We start from the raw sequence: 20,831 nt of genomic DNA, 5'->3' as shown, positions 1-20,831 counted from the left end.
TGTATGATGCAGTGAAGGCATTTCAAGTGAAGCTGTCACAAATGCACCAGTGCAACTTGCCTCACTTTCACTGTTGCCAAGTAATGTTGAACCAAGTCGGTGCACTTTGCTGATAAACTGAGCGCACTGAGTTCGCAGCGCTTTGGTGACTGTGAAGCACAAAAAGAGAATTTCGAGCTGCTTCTCAACCCATTTACGTGGAAACTGCACCTGTGCAGATTCAGATGGAGCTGCAGTGTAATGATACACTCAAGGCAAAGTACGACACTGAATGGCCCACACAGTCTATTAGTTCCATTCCTGCAGCAATGCCCAGCTCCGTCTACATGCAGCTCAAACCTTGTGTATGCTTTCATTTATTTTTTTTTATTTTTGGCAGCATGTTCATATTTCTAACTTGCACAATTTTGACAGGATATATTTTTATGAAGGTCAAAATATTTTATTTATTTATTTATTTATTCTGGAATAATATTCCTGTCTGTTTTTGTTCATATTTATTTTAAAAAAAACATTGTTTAAGTGTGTTCAATAAATGTTTATCTTGTTTGGCCCGCGACCTAAAGTGTGCCTTGAGTTTTGGCCCCCTGTGCAATTGAGTTTGACACCCCTGGTGTAGAGGATGGAAATCAGCCAGGACAACTCATGAAACATCTGCAGACATCTGGTTGAATTCAGGTGTGTACATCCACAGAGAGCAGCAGCTCAGGTGATCACAGCCTGTACATTAAGAAAATCGACTGGAGCTCTCAATAGAAATGATTGTGAGCTGTGACTCTTTTCCCCACACTGAGCCACTACAGCTGATTTTAGGGTTCCCCACCTGCTGAATCCCACTTTAACCTCTTCCCTGCCCATTTTCCTCTTTAGAGGCAAAGTCACCCTCTACAATGTAGGCATTGTATTATTAAATGATTATTACATTACATTAATATAGCACAAGGTTCAGTTAGTTTTGCATAAAATATATATCAGTACTTCATCTTTTAACCCTTTAACACCTACTAGAGAACCAAGATTGTCAGAGCTTATCTTTATATTCTTACATGCTCTTAATGCCATTGTTGGGAACATTTCAAGTTGCTATACATCAATATGACCATTATATCCCAAATTTTAATGTTATGTATGCATTAAGTCCATAGTAACTACATGAATTGCAAAAAACTGCAATAAAATACAAAAAAATTTAAGTTGTTTTTGTTTGGTTTTGTTTCTACACATATTTCTAGTTAGAGAAATTTCAGAGGTTTATCCCTCAAACCTGTAAATGCAAAAAAGTTGCACATTGTTTCTAACCACAGGAAATTTGTTTTGAGTATTTTTGAGATTTTTATATACTGCAGGAAAAACAAAAATAAATATTATAATGCAAATTTGCAAAACAAAGAGCATGTGCATCAAAATAAACTATTGCCAACAGTGCAATTTAAGTTCTAAGCATCCCAGAAACAATACAGAAAACAATAAAGTCACACATGACTTTTAAAAACACCAGTATTGGTATCCCTGAAGGCAGGTTTTGGCAGGTAAAGTCGGACATGCGATAATTCGCGCTGACATCTATTCCAACGTAGGAAGTGTTATGAACAGCTGATCGGATCGGCAAAGTCTGTTTCTGGTATGTTATGGTTTTTTGCTGCAAGTGCTTTTTATGCAGCTTTTGCAAACACATATGTGGAAGGAAACCGTGACCAAGGGCAAGCTGATGGCATAAGATGTAAGGACAACTATTCCTAAATAAAATAATTGCGCTAGCTTAAGTGCAGTTCTACCGGGATTTTAAAATTGTTACGCAAAACGGAGCATTCCTGCTCCAACAGGCCTTAAAGGGTTAATGGGGTATTTCTTAACACTAGTATCTGTCACCTTCTGTGTTAAGCTCATTGTTTTCTCTGCAGTGGCTGAGCTGAGTCCAAGTAGCTGAAATGTTCCTCTGCTGCTCCGTCAGACCCTTCTCCTCCTGCTGATCAGCTGGGACACAAAACAGAACTTTGTTAGGCTCCACACTGCACTGAAGACTCAAAGTGTCTCATATGTTCATCTGAGAGTACAAACAACAAATTTTAGCTTCCCTGGGTGGGCAACTTGTTTTAAACAAAGACAAAAGGTTTGAGCACTGATACCAAATTCAGCAGCATGGCACACCAGTACCAGGAGAGCAATTCCTCTTTAAAAAAGGCCCTGGCCAAGAACGAAAACAGAACAATCGATGGAGCTGCATAAACGAGTAAACATACGTGTGCCGTGAGAACTGATCAGGTGTGCCGTGGAAGATTATCCTATCTGAGTGGGTGTAGAAATCTGAGCCATGATCTGAGTAACCCTCATCACTCAGTCACACTCCGATTCTCTATCAAGTCCATTGCACTACTTTCAAGAATTCTGCAACCTGTTCTCTAATGTGTGCCTTCCTCCTCTTTGTATATACTCCTCTGTGGAGATCAGGGAAAGATTTTACTGCTACTATTCATAACATAGCATATTTCTCCTGTTTTGGCTTCCCTTCATTGGCTTCCTGTTAAATCCAGAATTGAATTCAAAATCCTGCTCCTCACATACAAGGTCTTAAATAATCAGGCCCCATCTTATCTTAATGACCTTGTAGTACCATATTTCCCTATTAGAGCACTTCGCTCTCGCTCTGCAGGCCTACTTGTTGTTCCTAGAGTATTTAAAAGTAGAATGGGAGGGAGAGCCTTCAGTTTTCAGGCCCCTCTTCTGTGGAACCAGCTTCCAGTTTGGATTCGGGAGACAGACACTATCTCTACTTTTAAGATTAGGCTTAAAACTTTCCTTTTTGCTAAAGCATATAGTTAGGGCTGGACCAGGTGACCCTGAATCCTCCCTTAGTTATGCTGCAATAGATGTAGGCTGCCGGGGGATTCCCATGATGCATTGAGTTTTTCCTTTCCAGTCACCTTTCTCACTCACTATGTGTTAATAGACCTCTCTGTATTGAATCATATCTGTTATTAACCTCTGTCTCTCTTCCACAGCATGTCTTTTATCCTGTCTTCCTTCTCTCACCCCAACCGGTCGCAGCAGATGGCCGCCCCTCCCTGAGCCTGGTTCTGCCGGAGGTTTCTTCCTGTTAAAAGGGAGTTTTTCCTTCCCACTGTTGCCAAAGTGCTTGCTCATAGGGGGTCATATGATTGTTGGGCTTTTCTCTGTATCTATGAAGCGCCTTGAGGCGACATTTGTTGTGATTTGGCGCTATATAAATAAAATTGAATTGAATTGAATTGAATTGAATCATATAGAACAGCGGTCCCCAACCCCCGGGCCTCGGACCGGTACCGGTCCGTGAGTCGTTTGGTACCAGGCCGCGAGAGTTGAGGCTCAGGTGTGAAATGTATGGTTTTCATGGTTTTTATCGGTTTTCTGCATTATTTTGTTATCGTTTTTATCGTTAACTCGGTTTTCCTGGGTCTTTTCACGTGTGTTATGAATAAATCTTCTGTTTTTTTGGTACCAGTACTAGTTTTATTTTGTTGTATTTATCCGCGACACCTTAAAGGCCGGTCCGTGAAAATATTGTCGGGCATAAACCGGTCCGTGGCGCAACAAAGGTTGGGGACCGCTGATATAGAACCAAATACCCTCCGCGGAAATTATAGCTAATGTCACAATTGGATCTGATGAGACAGCTATGATTTCTGGACTCGAAGTAAATAATCCTGAATCATTTTATACAACATCAGTTTGTTTGTTTTGCTTTCATAACAAATAGTTTGAGCCATATACAAATACAGAAGTGACAAATGGAAACATATTTACAATCCAAAGTAGCGGTTTTCAGTAGCACAGTCTTTTATTTACAGTCTGCTTCTCCTGGTGGTAAACTTCTATCACATATTTGGATTAAAACTTGGGCCTACATAGCTGCTGGTTCCAGCTTAAGCAATATTTTAAAAATACTAAATTCTTCATTGATTTGAGCTGCGGGGTTTGCTATACACTGGCAGAAAATTGTAGAGTAAATGGTGAAAACAAAGAAACCAAATCACAAGATCCTTGCATTCCATCTTTTTCATTAACAGAAACTCCAACAAATTTGTGGCCAATTGTTGATGTTTAGGATATGAAAAGTCCAGTCCAGCAGGAGGCGGTAAGGCGCCTTAAAGCTTTAACCGCCAAAAAATCCAAAAGCCGAAGAAGAAGAAGCCGAGTTCCCGCTTTATTGCGTTTTTCTCTCAGTTTATTGTCAAGACTGATTTAAAGGTAAGCACCGAGCTAACATTAATCCGAGTCTAGTTAATCTTGAGTTTAGCTCCTGAATGAGTCTTTCTGTTGCTCTCCTCGGTGTCTGTTCTCAGGTTTTGTGAACCAGTTGAAAAAAAATCTGACTAAATTGAACTAAGCTGCTTAAAACTAATTCACAGAAAGATATCAGCAAAAACACAGAGAAGAAAATAATTTTATTAGAACAAAGCTTTTAAATGAGCTCATTGTAATCAGAGTTTCTGTTATTTTATTAGTCTGTTACTAAGCGCTACTTAGCATCTCTGTGGCACCTGCACAGTTTATGAATGCAGCGTGCTATCCAAGCTAGCTAGCTAGCTAGCATCACAGTTCATCCATATAAGGTCACTTCCGGCTCCAAAAGACCCAACATGTTGGCGGTAAAAGTGCTATAATGAAATCCATTTATGAGAAATGTAAAAATAAATGTATTCCAGGCTAAAACACAGCTGTCTTATCAGCGCAAAGTTGTGTCGGCCCACAGGGCATGTGACTGTAAAAACTGGCCTCACTCTGAGAGGCCTGTTATTAAAATCATTTCAAAGATGATTTGATAAATTCTGATCAGTATTCAGTAAATGAGCCTGATTAACTGTTAGCAAAATAATAATGATAGGCCAGAGATACCAGAGATGCATTTTTAAAACAAATACAACCTCGAACCCTAAGAGGGGATCTGTGTTCTAATTTTATCACATTTAAATGTACTGCAGATCTTTTAAAGCTCTAAACAAAACTGAAATGGAGGAACAAAGATATATAGAATAGAATAGAATAGTCTTTTATTGTCTTTGTACATTTCCAGCTAAATTGTGGGGGCTCCACACCAACTGTGCATGGAAAACCATATAAATAGTAAGACAGTAAGAATAAATAACATATAAGAGGAGTATATACAAAGAGGAGGAAGGCACACATTAGAGAACAGGTTGCAGAATTCTTGAAAGTAGTGCAATGGACTTGATACAAGTAGAGAATCGGAGTGTGACTGAGTGATGAGGGTTACTCAGATCATGGCTCAGATTTCTACACCCACTCAGATAGGATAATCTTCCACGGCACACCTGATCAGTTCTCACGGCACACGTATGTGTGCTCGTTTATGCAGCTCCATCGATTGTTCTGTTTTCGTTCTTGGCCAGGGCCTTTTTTAAAGAGGAATTGCTCTCCTGGTACTGGTGTGCCATACTGCTGAATTTGGTATCAGTGCTCAAACCTTTTGTCTTTGTTTAAAACAAGTTGCCCACCCAGAGAAGCTAAAATTTGTTGTTTGTACTCTCAGATGAACATATGAGACACTTTGAGTCTTCAGTGCAGTGTGGAGCCTAACAAAGTTCTGTTTTGTGTCCCAGCTGATCAGCAGGAGGAGAAGAGTCTGACGGAGCAGCAGAGGAACATTTCAGCTACTTGGACTCAGCTCAGCCACTGCAGAGAAAACAATGAGTTCGACAAAGAAGGTGACAGATACTAGTGTTAAGAAATACTCCATTAAAGCTAAAGTACTGATATATGTTTTATGCTAAACTAACTGAACCTTGTGCTATATTAATGTAATGTAAAAAAGATGTAAACAATGCATACATCTTAGACGGTGACTTTGCCTCTAAACATCAAAATGAGCAGGGAGGAGGTTAAAGTGGGATTCAGCAGGATTCAACCCTAAAATCAGCTGTAGTGGCTCAGTGTGGGGAAAAGAGTCACAGCTCACAATCATTTCTATTGAAAGCTCCAGTAGATTTTTTTAATGTGCAGGCTGTGATCAGCTGACCTGTTGCTCTCTGTGAATTCATCCAGATGTCAGCAGATGTTTCATGAGTTGTCCTGGCTGATTTCCATTCTCTGCACTGACAGTACACTTGTCTTTATATTAGACACTAAACTGTTGGTATGTGGGTGGAGCTCAGTGAATGAATGTCAGCATCATGAGCTTAAGTTCAAGTTAATCTACACTGCTACACTTGATGTAACCTAACTCTGACATGAGCACCACAGTCTCTGTGCACCAGTCACACACTGTTCATTACTTTAAATCCATCACAGTACAGTAAACTTACCTGCTTATCCTGCACTGACCTGCAGAGGATTTTACTGCAGTCTTTAAATCACATTGTGAGACAAACTGCACACAAACAGTTTGTGTGTTTGCTGATGTTTGTTGGGCTGATAGAATCGCTGCATTTGAAATTACCTGCCACATATAAAATATTACTCCATTTATTCTCGCTTGTCTTCTGTATTGCTAGCTAGATGTTGAAATAACGCGACCGCAACTTATTAGCACCTGCAGGTAGGGCTGTTCGATATAACGATATATGTCAGATGACGATATAAAAACATCGTTTCATTTTACGCTATCGTTTGTTTCGTGGTGTCGCAAAATAAACTGTTTACAGCAATATTTTTTCATGTTTTGATGTCATTGTAGTTATTAATAATTTCTTAAAGTTCTCTCTTTCTCTTATATTTAATATAACCACACTACGGACAGACAAGCGCCTGTTTTTATGCGTGTCCGCTTGTTTATGTTCCACATAAACCTTTCACAATAAAGCTCAAGATCCTGTTGAGACTTTTCAAAATAAACTGAATCACGTTAAAGAGCAGATTATTTACGGCTGAGAAGTAAAAAAGACGCCAGGTGCTAAAAAATAAACCTTAGACTCAAACGTTAGAACAGGCTTTTCCCCGCAGCACGCCGTGTAATAAATACTCACAAAGAAAACGGCGCCGTTACAACTTATGTCTAAAAATGTATCGTTTCATGCATCGGTTAAAACACTCGACTCCGGCTACATGACGCACAGCTGGAAACACTTCACTTAAGTCGAGCTGCCCAAGATTCACAGAAGTTACAGAAAATGTTACATTTTTGTGATTTATATCGTTATCAGGGACGATAGATGTCTTATATCGGGAGATGAGACTTTGGTCATATCGCACAGCCCTACCTGTTCAGATTCTGTGCCAAAAAACATAAACGCTGGCCCATTTTAACCCCTGACTACGGCACACAGTTTTGCCTCTTTAATCTCTTATTGTTAGTACATGATCGGGATTGGATTTCATATGTTACTGTTTAGGCTCAAATTGATTAGATCTTTGATGCGTGATGAAATAACTCCCCTCAAATGAATTAAACCAAAAGTAACAAGCCTGTTTTGAAAATGTAAGGAGTAGAAAATACTGATTTTTTTTAATGTAGTGAGTAAAAGTAAAAAAAAACTTCAGGTTACAGTCAGACTCTGACATCATCCTTCACTGAGTCAAGCTAGTAACTGTTACATTTGGTTTATTATAGAAATATATAATAGGAAACAGCAACAGGAAATATAAAAAAGTGCAGACCTGGTAAACATTTATTACTATTCTGAGTGTTAGCATTAATATTTGTGTACAAGTAGGAGAGATGGGCATGGTTTTCGATTGTTTGAACAATGATTAATTATTTTTAACACCAGGTTTGATGTAATGTGTTACTGCTACCAGTAGGTGGGGATAAGAGACCTTTAAGGTGTTTGGTGCCACACTCCCCCTTCAGGTTTAAAACCAGTGTTAATGGAGGGAGTTTGAAGCCTCAGTTTGTTTAATGACTGCATTTCACTCACTGCCTCTGTTTGTATCTCTGTCACTGCAGGACCAACATGGACTGAGAAGTCAGCGCTCTCAGGAGGCCGACAAACCTCACAGAAGAAAGAGAGAGAAAAAAAACACCTGTGACGAGTGTGGGAAGGATTTTACTGGGAAGTCTAAACTAAAACAACATCAGTTAATCCACACTGGAGAGAGACCGTTCAGCTGTGACTTGTGTGGAAAGTCGTTTTCCTGGAAGAAAGCCCTAAAAACACACCAAGTCATCCACAGTGGAGTTAAAGCTTACAGCTGTGATCAGTGTGGCAGAGCTTTTACTCAAAGTAGCAGCATACAGAAGCATCTAGTTACCCATTCTGGAAATAAGGCATACAGCTGTGACATCTGTGGAAAAACCTTCAGCCAGCTATGGAGCCGAAATACACACCTACACATTCACTCCGGAGAAGATGTGTACTGGTGTGATCAGTGTGGCAAATACTTTACAACAGACACGCAGTTACAACGCCACATGTTTACCCACACTGAGGAGAGACCTTATCAATGTGACCTGTGTGAGAAGACTTTTAAAACTCCGCCTCACCTGAGACGACACCAACAGATCCACACCAGAAAGAGACTCTACAAGTGCAGTTACTGTGAGGTATGTATTTTTATTTTTATCTTGTAAGTTCAGTCTGACTGTTTGGAACAAGTCTGCTCATTAAATTGTGTTAGCATGTTAGCACTTCTACTGCACCGAAGAGTAGCTCTGAGCCATTATTCAGATTTTCATTTCATTTAAGTGTAAGTCAGATGTTACTGTAATATTAAAGAAGTATTACTGTAGTATTATGGTGGTAGTATTGTAGTTATTGTAGCCCAGTAAACTGAGTGTGTTAATCGAAGCAGTAAAATGTAATTGGACGTCTGCAGAGATGCTCGTTATTTCAGGCGAGTGTTGAAGGACTGACTTACACTGTCTTTGTGTCTTTGTTTAGAAGCAGAGCGACACAGATGGATCCACTTCTCAACCCTGTCATCGCTGTGGTGGTGGGAAAGACTTTCGTTGTGACATCTGTGGAAAGACTTTCAGTCAGCAAGCCGGCCTAAAAATACATCAACGTAGACACACTGGAGACAAACTGAAATACTGCAAAGAATGTGGGAGAAGCTTCCCCACGTCAACTGAGTTAAAACGACATGAACTCTTTCACAGTGGGGTCAAAAAGCACCTCTGTGATCAGTGTGGGTCATCCTTCACCACTACAAGTAACCTTAAAACACACAAACGAGTCCACACAGGAGAGAAACCATACAAGTGCAGACACTGTGACAAAAGCTTCTCATGTTCAGGTAGTTGTAACGAGCATGTACGTACACACATGGAAGGAAACTACAGCTGTGAGCAGTGTGACAAGAGCTTCAGTAATCTCAGTTCATACTCTGCACACAAACGATCCCACGTTACTAATAAACTGTTTCACTGTTACCAATGTGGCAAAACATTCACTTCATTATCTGCTCTGTGCAAACATCAGAGCGATCACGCAGCGCTGAAATCGTTCCCATCACAGGACGACAGTGAATCTGAAGAGAGAGAAACATCCTCTTCTGGTTTCAGAGTCCAACTTAAAACCCTGGAGATCAGGCTCCACAGAGTTCAGATCGGCTCTCCTTAAAGCTCTAATGAGGCAATGAATCAAAATGTTCATGTAGTTCAGTGTTAATCTTTATAAATTGTTCTTCTGTAGTGTTTGTGTTCAGTGGTTACCTTTTTTTTCATCAAAAATCAGTTTCCTGTTCTTTCTGTTTTTATTGAATGTATTTTATTAAATAAAGTTAAAAAAATGTTAAATAAAGAATTGGTTGAACGACAAAGATTTTGAGCCATGATGTCATTTCCTGTATTTCAGAGTAAAGGCCTAAGTGACAAATGGAAACATGTTTACAGTCATGGAATAAACTCTGATGGGTCATTTGTAGGAAGTACTATTGCTGACCTGACAGACTCGACCTTGTTTACAAAGAAAGAAAGGAACTGATTACATGTGTCAGCAGAGGCTTTCAGGGTTGTTTAGAGTAGAGCTGATAGTGTTAAAGAGAACACAATGATCTGAGAAAAATATCTGTTTCTCTCATTTTCTCTGTATTCTGATCTAATTTCCAACATTCTTTAAATATTTCAAAAGAAACCTGCAAATTGTCTTTCTCCCACTTCCACTCTGCTCTCCTACACTGACGCCTGACTGCTCGGGTGGATTCATTTAACCAGGGCTGAGGAATACGTTTTGGGCGCCTGGTTTTTAATGGGTTCACAGTGTTCAGGGTCTGAGTACAGGTTTCCTGGAACTGCAAAAGCAGCTCATCTGGGGTGGGCCCAATAAGTAATCTCAGGGTCGGTAAAGATTTTCTTTATAAAAGTGGAGGAGAAGAGAGCAGCGGCGGGGTGGAGCGCGAGCTTTAAACTCATGCACAAGAGAAACAGGTTTGTGATGAGAGAACACTGAATCCCCAATTTCCAAATATAAAACAGATAAACCATATGATAACACCAGGTCAAGAGTGTGCTCCTGCTGATGTGTAGGGCCTTCAACGGACTTTAAAGGTAAAATGACTGAATAAATTAAAAAACTCCTGAGCAAGCAGACCATCAGGGCAACACACATGAATATTAAAATCACCAACTATTATAATCCAATCCCTTTTAGGCACAATTTCAGCCAAAAAACATGAAAAGTAATTTTAAAAAGTCTTTAAATTACTGCACACACAACTGGTTGAGAGCGTCCCAGTTCAAATATGCCACACAAAACATGCTGGGTTAAAAATGACCTAATTTGTAACCAAACGCTGGGTCAAATATGGACCGAGCCAACGTTGGGTTTTTTCAGCTGAACAGGGTTTGGTTACTGGTTTGACCCAGCACACTGAGTTACGATAACTGTCCAAAAATTGTGTTCAATTGACCAAGCTGAGGTTACCAAAAATTGGGTCGAAACTTGAACCCATCACAAGGGTTATATTACAATTAACATTTGGGTTAAAATGTCACAGCCAGGAGGGTCAGCAGGGCGCTGATCAGCTGTTTCTGCCTTTCTCTCTCTCTCGTTCTTTTTCTCGCTGAACCTCATTGCGGGTTCACGCCCTCAGCCCACGCCCCTCGGAGGAAGAAACACCTGAGCCTCATTAGTGTGGCCAGCATTTAAGCCAGGGAGTGACTGCTGTTCTTTGCTGACTCGCATCCCTGGACTGTTTACCTGTATCCTGTGTGGTGAGTGTCATAGAGAGAGAGCCTGACTGTGTGCGTGGATTGTTTGAAAGGAGCGAGTGCCTTTTCCCCTGGATTTCCCTGGAGCCCTGTCCCCGCACTTTTGTACATAGCACTATCTCTGCACCTTTTGTATATACACCCGGTGAACCATGTAAATAAATTCCTTGTGAGCTTCTAACTTCGGATTCCTGCGTGTTCAATTCAATTCAATTTTATTTATGTAGCGCCAAATCACAAGAAAAGTCGCCTCAAGGCGCTTCGTGTGAGTCCTCCTCGTCAACCATAACATAAGATTTCTACTTATTATAAAAAACTAGATTCAAAGCAGATTGTTTAAAAAAATCTTTTTATTGTCATATGACACACAGAACATAGACACCAAAATTCATAAAAATTATATCAATGAAAGTAAAATGCAATTAACATAAAAGTATATACTTCATTATATTATATCTATTACTTCAAATCAGTCTTTGGTTACAGCACATGTGCATGTTAACAAGCATGAAGGCATGCTATGTAAAGTCGGCTCTATTTTTAGAACAAATAACATGTAAAAACTTTTAACTTTAAAAAACTGATGAATTGATGATTTTTCAGTGCTTAACATACATCAACACTTTGGAAAAGTGGAGGGAATCTCCCTTTCAGATCATTTCATACACCTTTGTGAGCAACATTTTACGCTTCCATCAGAGCTAAATGAGCCCTCGTTCATTTGATCATATTTGGTTCATGTCCTGGGATTCATGTATTCCTGGGATAGATGCTAGTGTGAAGGAATTCCCAAACCTGGGCGCATGACTTCATCAATCAGCCTATTAGTGCTTCCTAAATCTGCTTTTTGAAAATCTCCCAAAGGCACTTTTAAGAACCACGTCAGTCTTTTTTAAATATGTACTTCCTGCTGCCCTTATTTGTTTGTCTCTTTGTTTCTGCCTCTCTCTCTCTCCGTGTGTGTGTGTGTGTGTGTGTGTGTGTGTGTGTGTGTGTGTGTGTGTGTGTGTGTGCTTATATCCAGGTGAAATGGAGTGGAGCATATCAGGATGGGGCTGGTTTGACACTAGGGGAGGAGGTGGAGCAGTGTCGTTCTGTCAAGGATTGCAGTTACCACAAACATTAGTCCAAAGCATGCGAGGAGGCCAAATCCTGCACTAGATTTGAAGTGTCTAACTATGATGAGAGAAAATGGTAACATTACGTTTCCTTTGTTTGCAGGACAGACATGCTAACTCTTATGGCCACCTCTCTGACCCACCAATATCAGAAGGTAATGATATTGGTATTGTAATTTTAGATGCTTACTCTTCTGTGTTCTAAATATTTGGAGTAAACATGTCTTTAATGCTTTGTTTTTTAATCCCAACTTTTTAATGTGGGCCACAAAAGCTCTTCTAAGCCAGCTTCAGTTGGCAGTGACTGACAGTCAACTGGATGACTGTGTCAGTGATGTAAAGGAGTGGGCAGAAGTTGAGCAAAAACAGATTCAAAAATTTGATGCTGACTGCACAATGACTTTATGTTAAGTGCAACTATCTCATCTCTTCTAAGCAGCAACAACAAGCACACGTGAAGCACAAGCTTCAGCTGTCAACCTAAAATCACTTACGACTTCAGATGTTCTTTGCGAACTGATCTCTAACTTTGCTCTAAATGCATTTCAGACTCTGTCAGCCTTAGAGCAAAGAGAAAGGCATTCGATATCATCATGGCAGTAAGAAGACTCGAGGAGGAAAAGAAGATTGTTGTTAGAGAGATGGACCATCACTGGAAATCTCTTTCAACTTATGATGATACCCTGAAAGAGCCGTCCTGCCAGTGACATATTTAAAAGTATGTATTTAAGTTATGCATACATACAAAATTTCAGTCAGTTCATCTGCACATAATAATCGATCAAAGTCCAAATGCCACCATCTCTATACACTAAAGACAATTAATGTATTGGTCATTAAATTATAGCATATTTCCATAAATTATGTGGTTTAACGTATTTGTCATGACACTCTAAATTTTATACTACATAATAATAATAATGGAAACTTTAAGTCTCAACATGAAAAAGTACTACAAGTTCACACATCTCAATGAACCTTAGATTTTTTTATTTTGATTTGCAGTAGCAGTACTCAATATAATTACACCAGCCTTCATAGTTATAACTAAACAAAATACATGCTTCTAATGCCAACTTTATCTGAGAAAGTACAGGAAAGAGAGTGATGGGTTTATGGGCTCAGTTGCTGGTTTCAGATCATATTCATGGCAACATGACACTGACTATGTGAATTACAGCCCCCAGTACAGTCAAAAGGACCCGGTTAATGCAGTGATGCGAACCACTTTTCACATTTGACGCTCACTTTTTACAGAACGTAGTAAAAAAACAAATGTTGTACAAAACATTAAAATCTTGAATTAAAACATTCAAGATAAGAATACAGAACTACTGTTGTAGGTAACAACATAAGATAAAGCTTTTTGCATAACACAATGCATTTAAACAAGTATAAATATGTGTCTAACATTTCTAACCAATCAAACTGCTTAAAATGAACACAGTCAGTTCACCTGTCAGTGAACAGCAAAGACCAATGTGGTATCTGGATGTGTGGATCTTTGGTTCCACATATTTTTGACACTTTTCCCCATAGACAGTACACAACTACAGTTTGCAGGCATTATATTTTACTTGTTTGTAGAAAAGCAGTCAACACAACATCATGAAAAGACTTGCTCAGTGGCTGAAGGAGGTGGCACATCTGGCATGGCAAAGTGGGGGATGTAAAAAACCCTGAAATCTGCTGGCAGTTGGAGCGTTGGCAGACCGGACCGAATTTCGATGCTTGAATCTTTTGGTCTTTATTTTTGGTCCCCACTATTTAAAACTGATTTTCCTGTCAGGCAAATTCGGTAGCTAACTTTTATAAACTACCCAGCGAGACTCTGTTGACATATTTGGCAGGTGTCGCAGACTACAGGTTAAACGGTTATCTGAAAGGTGGTAGTGCTGAGGGCTCAAGCTCGAGCAGATTTTTTCAAAACTACCAGGAGAGAATCTGCTGATATATTTGGCAGCTGTCGCATACTTCGGAAGAAGACACACTAAGTGGAGGCAACTCGTTTTGTGTACGAGTCAATGTTAACTAACAGTAACGTTATCATCACAAAACCATCATCTCAAAGGTGGTAGCTGAGGGGTCGAGATGACAGAAAAGCTGGAACAGATTCTGTCACAGCTGACACAGCCTGACATTGAAGTTATTCAGCAGGTATTATTAAAGTTAACGTTAGCATTACTTTGCCCGGCTACAAGGGAACTTTTCACATCACGCTGTGCGCCAATTATTGTTTACATGAGATGAATTTAATAATAATAATAAATTTTATTTATGAGCGCCTTTCAAGTCACCCAAGGACACTTTACAATAGGATAAAACACTTAGTAAAACAACGGCAGAATAAGAACAATAAAACAAAAGTACAAGATAAAATTAACAAACAGTGGATTCACAGTGAATATGCAGATTTGAACAGATGAGTTTTGAGTTGGGATTTAAACTGGGGGAGAGAACCAGTGTTTCTTATTTCTGGAGGCAGAGCAGCTGAAAGCTCTGCTTCCCATGGTGGTGAGGCGGAAGGAAGGTACAGCAAGCTGGATAGAAGAAGAAGATCGAAGTGAGCGGGCAGAACAGGTGGTGGTTAACAGGTCAGAAAGGTAAGGAGGAGCGAGGTTATAAATGGCCTTGAAGGTGAGCAGAAGAAGTTTGAATATTATCTGGAATTTCACTGGGAGCCAGTGAAGTTCCTGAAGAACAGCAGCAGAGCTCTGAACCAGTTGAAGCTTATGGAGGGATGTTTGGGGGAGACCATGCAGAAGAGAATTGCAGTAGTCAATACGGGAGGTAACAAGACTGTGGACAAGAATGGACGTAGACTGGGTGGAAAGAGAAGGAAGTAATCTGTTAATGTTACGTAGATGGAAGTAGGCAGAACGGGTGAGATTATTGATGTGAGATTTATAGGATGGTGAACTGTCTAGGATGACACCAAGGCTCTTAACCTGAGGAGAAGGGAAAACTGTGGAGTTATCGACTGTGAGTGAGAAATGGTTCGTCTTCAAAAGGTTGGATTTGGTGCCAATAAGGAGGATCTCAGTTTTATCCTCATTGAGCTTTAGAAAATTAGAGGTAAACCAGGATTTTAACTCCGATAGACATTCTGTAAGGGAGGAAGGTGGGAGGGAGGAATCAGGTTTGCAAGACAGATAGAACTGGGTGTCATCAGCAAAACAGTGAAACTGAAGATCAAATTTGTAGAAAATGGTACCTAGAGGGAGGATGTATATTATGAAGAGAAGAGGGCCTAAAACTGAGCCTTGAGGTACACCAGAAGTGACCGGGAATAGACGAGAGCGGAATGATCTTAGTTGAATAAACTGGGAACGGTCGAGGAGATATGATTGAAACCAGGCGAGGGGTGTGTCAGAGATGCCGAGAGAGGAAAGTCTGCTTAGAAGTACAGAGTGAGAAATGGTGTCGAAGGCTGAGCTCAGATCTAAAAGGACGAGAATGGTGAGAAGACCAGAGTCAGCTCCGATTAGAAGATCGTTAGTGACTTTAAGTAAAGCAGTTTCTGTACTGTGACATGAGCGAAAACCAGATTGAAATCTCTCGTAGATATTATTATTAACCAGGTGTACATGAAGTTGAGCTGCAACCACTTTTTCGAGTATCTTAGAAATGAAGGGTAAATTGGAAATCGGACGGAGGTTGTTAAAATTTCTACAGTGGCGGATAGAGACGAAATACTGTCAAATATGGTCACCCTAATATTTCAGTTCAAAGTGGGTATAATGTTCCAGGACATAAAATCTATATGTAACTTTCTCTCTCTGTTTAGAAACTTTTTTGATCTGGGGTGGTTTTGATACTGAATCTACAGCAGACAATGCACTGCCTAATTCAGCATGCTGGTATCCTGTATTACCCCAGTGGTTGTCCTCAGTGGGATTCTCGTTGCACACTTTGTGCTGAGCTTGACAAAACTGACCCATGGCTCCAAACGCTGCCCTGCAAACATCCTCATGGAGAAACCCGAACCCCCCCCCAAAAAGCATCAAAACTACAGCTTACTGGGTGGGGCTGCCAGACATACAGACATAACAGGTTCAACGACTGACCCTGCCATTATGGCAGAACCAACAAGGTTTGACCCCTAAAAAAGGACACTGTAATGCCAGTCCTTGAGGCCAAATAGTAAACTGTTCCTGCTATCCATTATTGCCTTGGTCAGTAGCAGGTATTCTGAGGTTAGAGGAAACACCAAAAAAGGTCTTTTGTGGGGGTTAAGGTCACAAACCTCTTGTTATGATAAGACCAATGAACCACCATATCACTTCCATATCACAAAAGAACAAGTGTGTTAAACTAAGATGTTTTTGTCAGAGCATTATCAACATATCCTTTGAAAAAGTAAAGTATTAATAAAATGCTACAGGCACAACACCTAGCAGGAAATCATTTATTTTAAGGAAAGGGTTTTTAATGTTTATTACACACATTGGGTTTTTGGTGTGAGCACTTGGATGAAGATGAACTACGTGTGTGCCTGTATGTGAGCCTTACCCAGACACATCATGGATATCTGTCTCTTTGTCATCTTCCAAAAAATCCTCTGTATTTTTTTCCTCATTGTTGTCGTCATCGTCAGCAGAACAAACGTCTTGTCCTCCTCAAGCTGTTTCTGAAAACAATAAAATAGGAGGTGGGAAATTAAAATACTCGTTTTAACTGGGAATATTTCAAACACAAGCGCTACAGCAATCATTTCTACCATGCACTTCACTGGACTTCAGGGCATACAGCATGACAGTTATTATGGCAGTGAGGTGAGGAGTGAACATGGATACAGCAGAGTAGAGGCTGTACCTGAAAGAGGGAGCGACAGAGAGGTGAAGGACAACCAACAGGTAAGCTGAAGCTTTTCTGTACTACTATTTATGAAGACCACAACAACACAATACAGTGGCTTGCAAAAGTATTCGGCCCCCTTGAACTTTCCCACATTTTGTCACATTACAGCCACAAACATGAATCAATTTTATTGGAATTCCACGTGAAAGACCAACACAAAGTGGTGAACACGTGAGAAGTGGAACGAAAATCATACATGATTCCAAACATTTGTTTGGAATCATGTATGATATATATATATATATATATATACATATATATATATATATATATATACATAACGGCAGCTGGCATCCTTGTACATGCAGTGCTGCCATCTTCTGTTTCAGTCCGTTATTACACTCTTAAATCCTACTACTTATTCCTGCGTCTTTTGTGATCTTAAAAAGCTTCAAACGACGCGTCGAATATTAAATCAGTCGTCGACGATTTTGATAGTCGACGTAATCGTGACTAGTCGACTAATCGTGGCAGCCCTACCCGAACTTAAATTGAAAGAAAAAGGCCATAAAGCGGGAACGCGGCTTCTTCTTGTTCTTCTTTTGGGTGTATTGGCGGTTAAAGCTCTAAGGTGCATTAGCGCCACCTGCTGGACTGGACTGTTCGTGTCATTAAAGTCATAATTTGGTCACAGACTTGTTGGAGTTTCTGTTGATAAAAAAGATGTAATTCAAGGATCTCGTGATTTGGGTTCATGGTTTTCACCGTTTACTCTGCAGTTTTCTGCCAGTGTATAGCAAACCCCATCATGAATAATTTAATCTTTGTTACAACTCTAGCTACCGGTGTTCCCTGTGTGCTTCACATACAGTTCCAGGACAGTAACCCAAACTACTCCAAACACAACACCACGCTTACTGAACTTAATTGATACATTTCTTTTTTCTTTCTTTTATTTGAGTATACTATGTTGACATTGTAGTGTCAACAAGTGACAGGGTGGCGCTGTCACTTGGTGTTCGCTCGCTCGCTCTGTGGTATAGTATCGCTTCCTGTTCCTGCTCAAACACAGTGGTGTTTCTGAGTAGCTTATTTGCTTAGCAGTTTAATTAACAACTTTTAAATACATTCTTTTTTCACAGTATAATCTTCACGTGCTTCATCCGAAGCACACTTTCTGTGTACTCACTACCTAATTTATAGTATTCACTCACTGTCTCTGTACTGTTTCGCTAGCTTAGCTCGTAGCCGACCCGTTAGCACCATGGCTACTTCACCTGTCCCTTCTGCACTTTCTTGCTCATTGTGTCAGATGTTTAGTTACTCCTCGGCCTCCTTTAGCAGTAATGATATCTGTAACAAATGTAGCATATTTGCAGCTCTGGAGGCCAGGATTACTGAATTGGAGACTCGGCTTTGCACCCTGCTCTCACCCTTAGCTAGCCAGGCCCCTGTAGCTGGTGCAGCCGAAGATAGCGTAGGCCCCGCTAGCTGTTCCCCGGCAGACCCCAAGCAGCTGGGGAAAGGCTGGGTAACGGTGAGAAGGAAGCGTAGTCCTAAACAGAAGCCCCAGGTACACCACCAACCCGTTCATGTGTCTAACCGTTTTTCCCCACTCGGTGACACACCCGCCGGGGGTCAAACTCTGGTAATTGGTGATTCTGTTCTCAGACATGTGAAGCTAGAGACACCGGCAACCATAGTCAATTGTCTTCCAGGGGCCAGAGCAGGCGACATTGAAGGAAATTTAAAACTGCTGGCTAAGGGTAAACGTAAATTCAATAAAATCATAATTCACGTCGGCAGTAATGACACCCGGTTACGCCAATCGGAGGTCACTAAAATCAATATTGAATCGGTGTGTAACTTTGCCAAAACAATGTCGGACTCTGTAGTTTTCTCTGGTCCCCTCCCCAATCAGACCAGGAGTGACATGTTTAGCCGCATGTTCTCCTTAAATTGCTGGCTGTCTGAGTGGTGTCCCAGAAACGATGTGGGCTTCATAGATAATTGGCAAACCTTCTGGAGGAAACCTGGTCTTGTTAGGAGAGATGGCATCCATCCCACTTTGGATGGAGCAGCTCTCATTTCTAGAAATATCGACAAATTTATTAAACCCCTCAAAACATGACTATCCAGAGTTGGGACCAGGAAGCAGAGTTGCAGTCTTACACGCCTCTCTGCAGCTTCTCTCCTCCTGCTACCCACCCAAAAACCCATCTCCATAGAGACTGTGTCTGCTTCCAAAAAGACAAAAAACAAACTAAAAACCAGCAACAAACAACTTAAACAATCACAAAGAAAGAACAATACAGTATCCACATCTGAACCAAAGAGTAAAACAGTGAAATGTGGATTATTAAATATTAGGTCTCTCTCCTCCAAGTCTCTGTTAGTACATGACTTAATAATTGATCAACAAATTGATTTACTCTGCCTTACAGAAACCTGGTTGCAGCAGGATGATTATGTTAGTTTAAATGAATCAACACCCCCGAGTCATTCTAACTACCAGAAATCTCGAAGCACAGGTCGAGGGGGTGGTGTGGCAGCAATTTTTCACACCAGTCTATTAATTAATGAAAGACCAAGACAGACTTTTAATTCATTTGAAAGCCTGATGCTTAGCATTGTCCACCCCAGCTGTGAAACTCAGAAACCAGTCTTACTTGTTATCATCTATCGTCCACCTGGGCCTTACACAGAGTTTCTGTCTGATTTCTCAGACTTTATATCTAATTTAGTTCTGAGCTCAGATAAAATAATTATTGTGGGTGATTTTAACATCCATGTAGATGCTAAAAATGACAGCCTCAACATGGCATTTAATCTGTTGTTAGACTCAATTGGTTTCTCTCAAAATGTAAAAGAACCCACCCACCACTTTAATCACACTCTAGATCTTGTTTTAACATATGGCATAGAAACTGAACATTTAACAGTGTTTCCTGAAAACCCTGTCCTGTCTGATCATTTCTTGATAACATTTACATTTACAATAATTGATTACGCAGCAGTGGAGAGTGGACTTTATCAAAGTAGATGTCTTTCTGAAAGCGCTGTAACTAAGTTTAAGAATATAATCCAGCCACTGTTATCATCGTCAATGCCCTGTACCAACACAGAGCAGAGCAGCTATCTGAACGCTACCCCAACAGAGGTCGATTATCTTGTTAATAATTTCACCTCCTCACTACGTACGACTCTGGATACTGTAGCTCCAGTGAAAACTAAGGTCTCTAATCAGAAGTACCTGACCCCGTGGTATAATTCTCAAACACGTACCCTAAAGCAGATGACTCGTAATCTGGAGAGGAAATGGCGTGTCACAAATTTAGAGGATCATCATTTAGCCTGGAGAAATAGTTTGTTGCTTTATAAGAAAGCCCTCCGCAAAGCCAGAACAGCTTACTACTCATCACTGATTGAAGAAAATAAGAACAACCCCAGGTTTCTCTTCAGCACTGTAGCCAGGCTGACAAAAAGTCAGAGCTCTTTTGAGCCAACCATCCCTTTAACGTTAACTAGTGATGACTTCATGAACTTCTTCACAAATAAAATTTTTATCATTAGAGAAAAAATTACCAATAATCATCCCACAGATGTAATATTATCTACAGCTACTCTTAGTTTCATTGATGTTAAGTTAGACTCTTTTTTTCCAATCGATCTTTCTGAGTTAACTTCAATAATTACTTCCTCCAAACCATCAACGTGTCTTTTAGACCCCATTCCTACAAAACTGCTCAAAGAAGTCCTGCCATTGATTAATTCTTCGATCTTATATATGATCAACCTATCTCTAATAATCGGCTATGTACCACAGGCCT

At 40.2% G+C, this 20,831-nt stretch overlaps 1 protein-coding gene across 4 annotated transcripts; it reads left to right on the top strand.

The window, feature by feature from the left end:
- The first annotated feature begins 1,859 nt into the window (after window positions 1-1,859).
- On the top strand, window positions 1,860-13,475 carry LOC146498767 (uncharacterized). 4 transcript variants are annotated; one of them, XM_085138985.1, is made up of 5 exons: window positions 1,860-4,224; window positions 5,598-5,702; window positions 7,880-8,476; window positions 8,814-12,356; window positions 12,751-13,475. In XM_085138985.1, exons 2-4 carry the CDS (start codon window positions 5,685-5,687, stop codon window positions 9,492-9,494), a joined length of 1,296 nt encoding a protein of 431 aa, XP_084995111.1. In that variant the 5' UTR covers window positions 1,860-4,224; window positions 5,598-5,684; the 3' UTR covers window positions 9,495-12,356; window positions 12,751-13,475. The 4 variants fall into 4 exon arrangements, with proteins under 4 accessions (XP_084995111.1, XP_084995112.1, XP_084995109.1 ...); XM_085138986.1 differs by lacking the exon at window positions 1,860-4,224 and having other exon boundaries at window positions 5,012-5,702; XM_085138983.1 differs by lacking the exons at window positions 1,860-4,224; window positions 5,598-5,702 and having other exon boundaries at window positions 7,363-8,476.
- Window positions 13,476-20,831: the final 7,356 nt, after the last annotated feature.

This window comes from Neolamprologus multifasciatus, chromosome 17 (assembly GCF_963576455.1).
Source record: "Neolamprologus multifasciatus chromosome 17, fNeoMul1.2, whole genome shotgun sequence".
Classification (NCBI taxonomy): domain Eukaryota; kingdom Metazoa; phylum Chordata; class Actinopteri; order Cichliformes; family Cichlidae; genus Neolamprologus; species Neolamprologus multifasciatus.
Note: the sequence above shows the minus strand (reverse complement) of the source record. Positions and strands in the feature narration are given on the sequence as shown.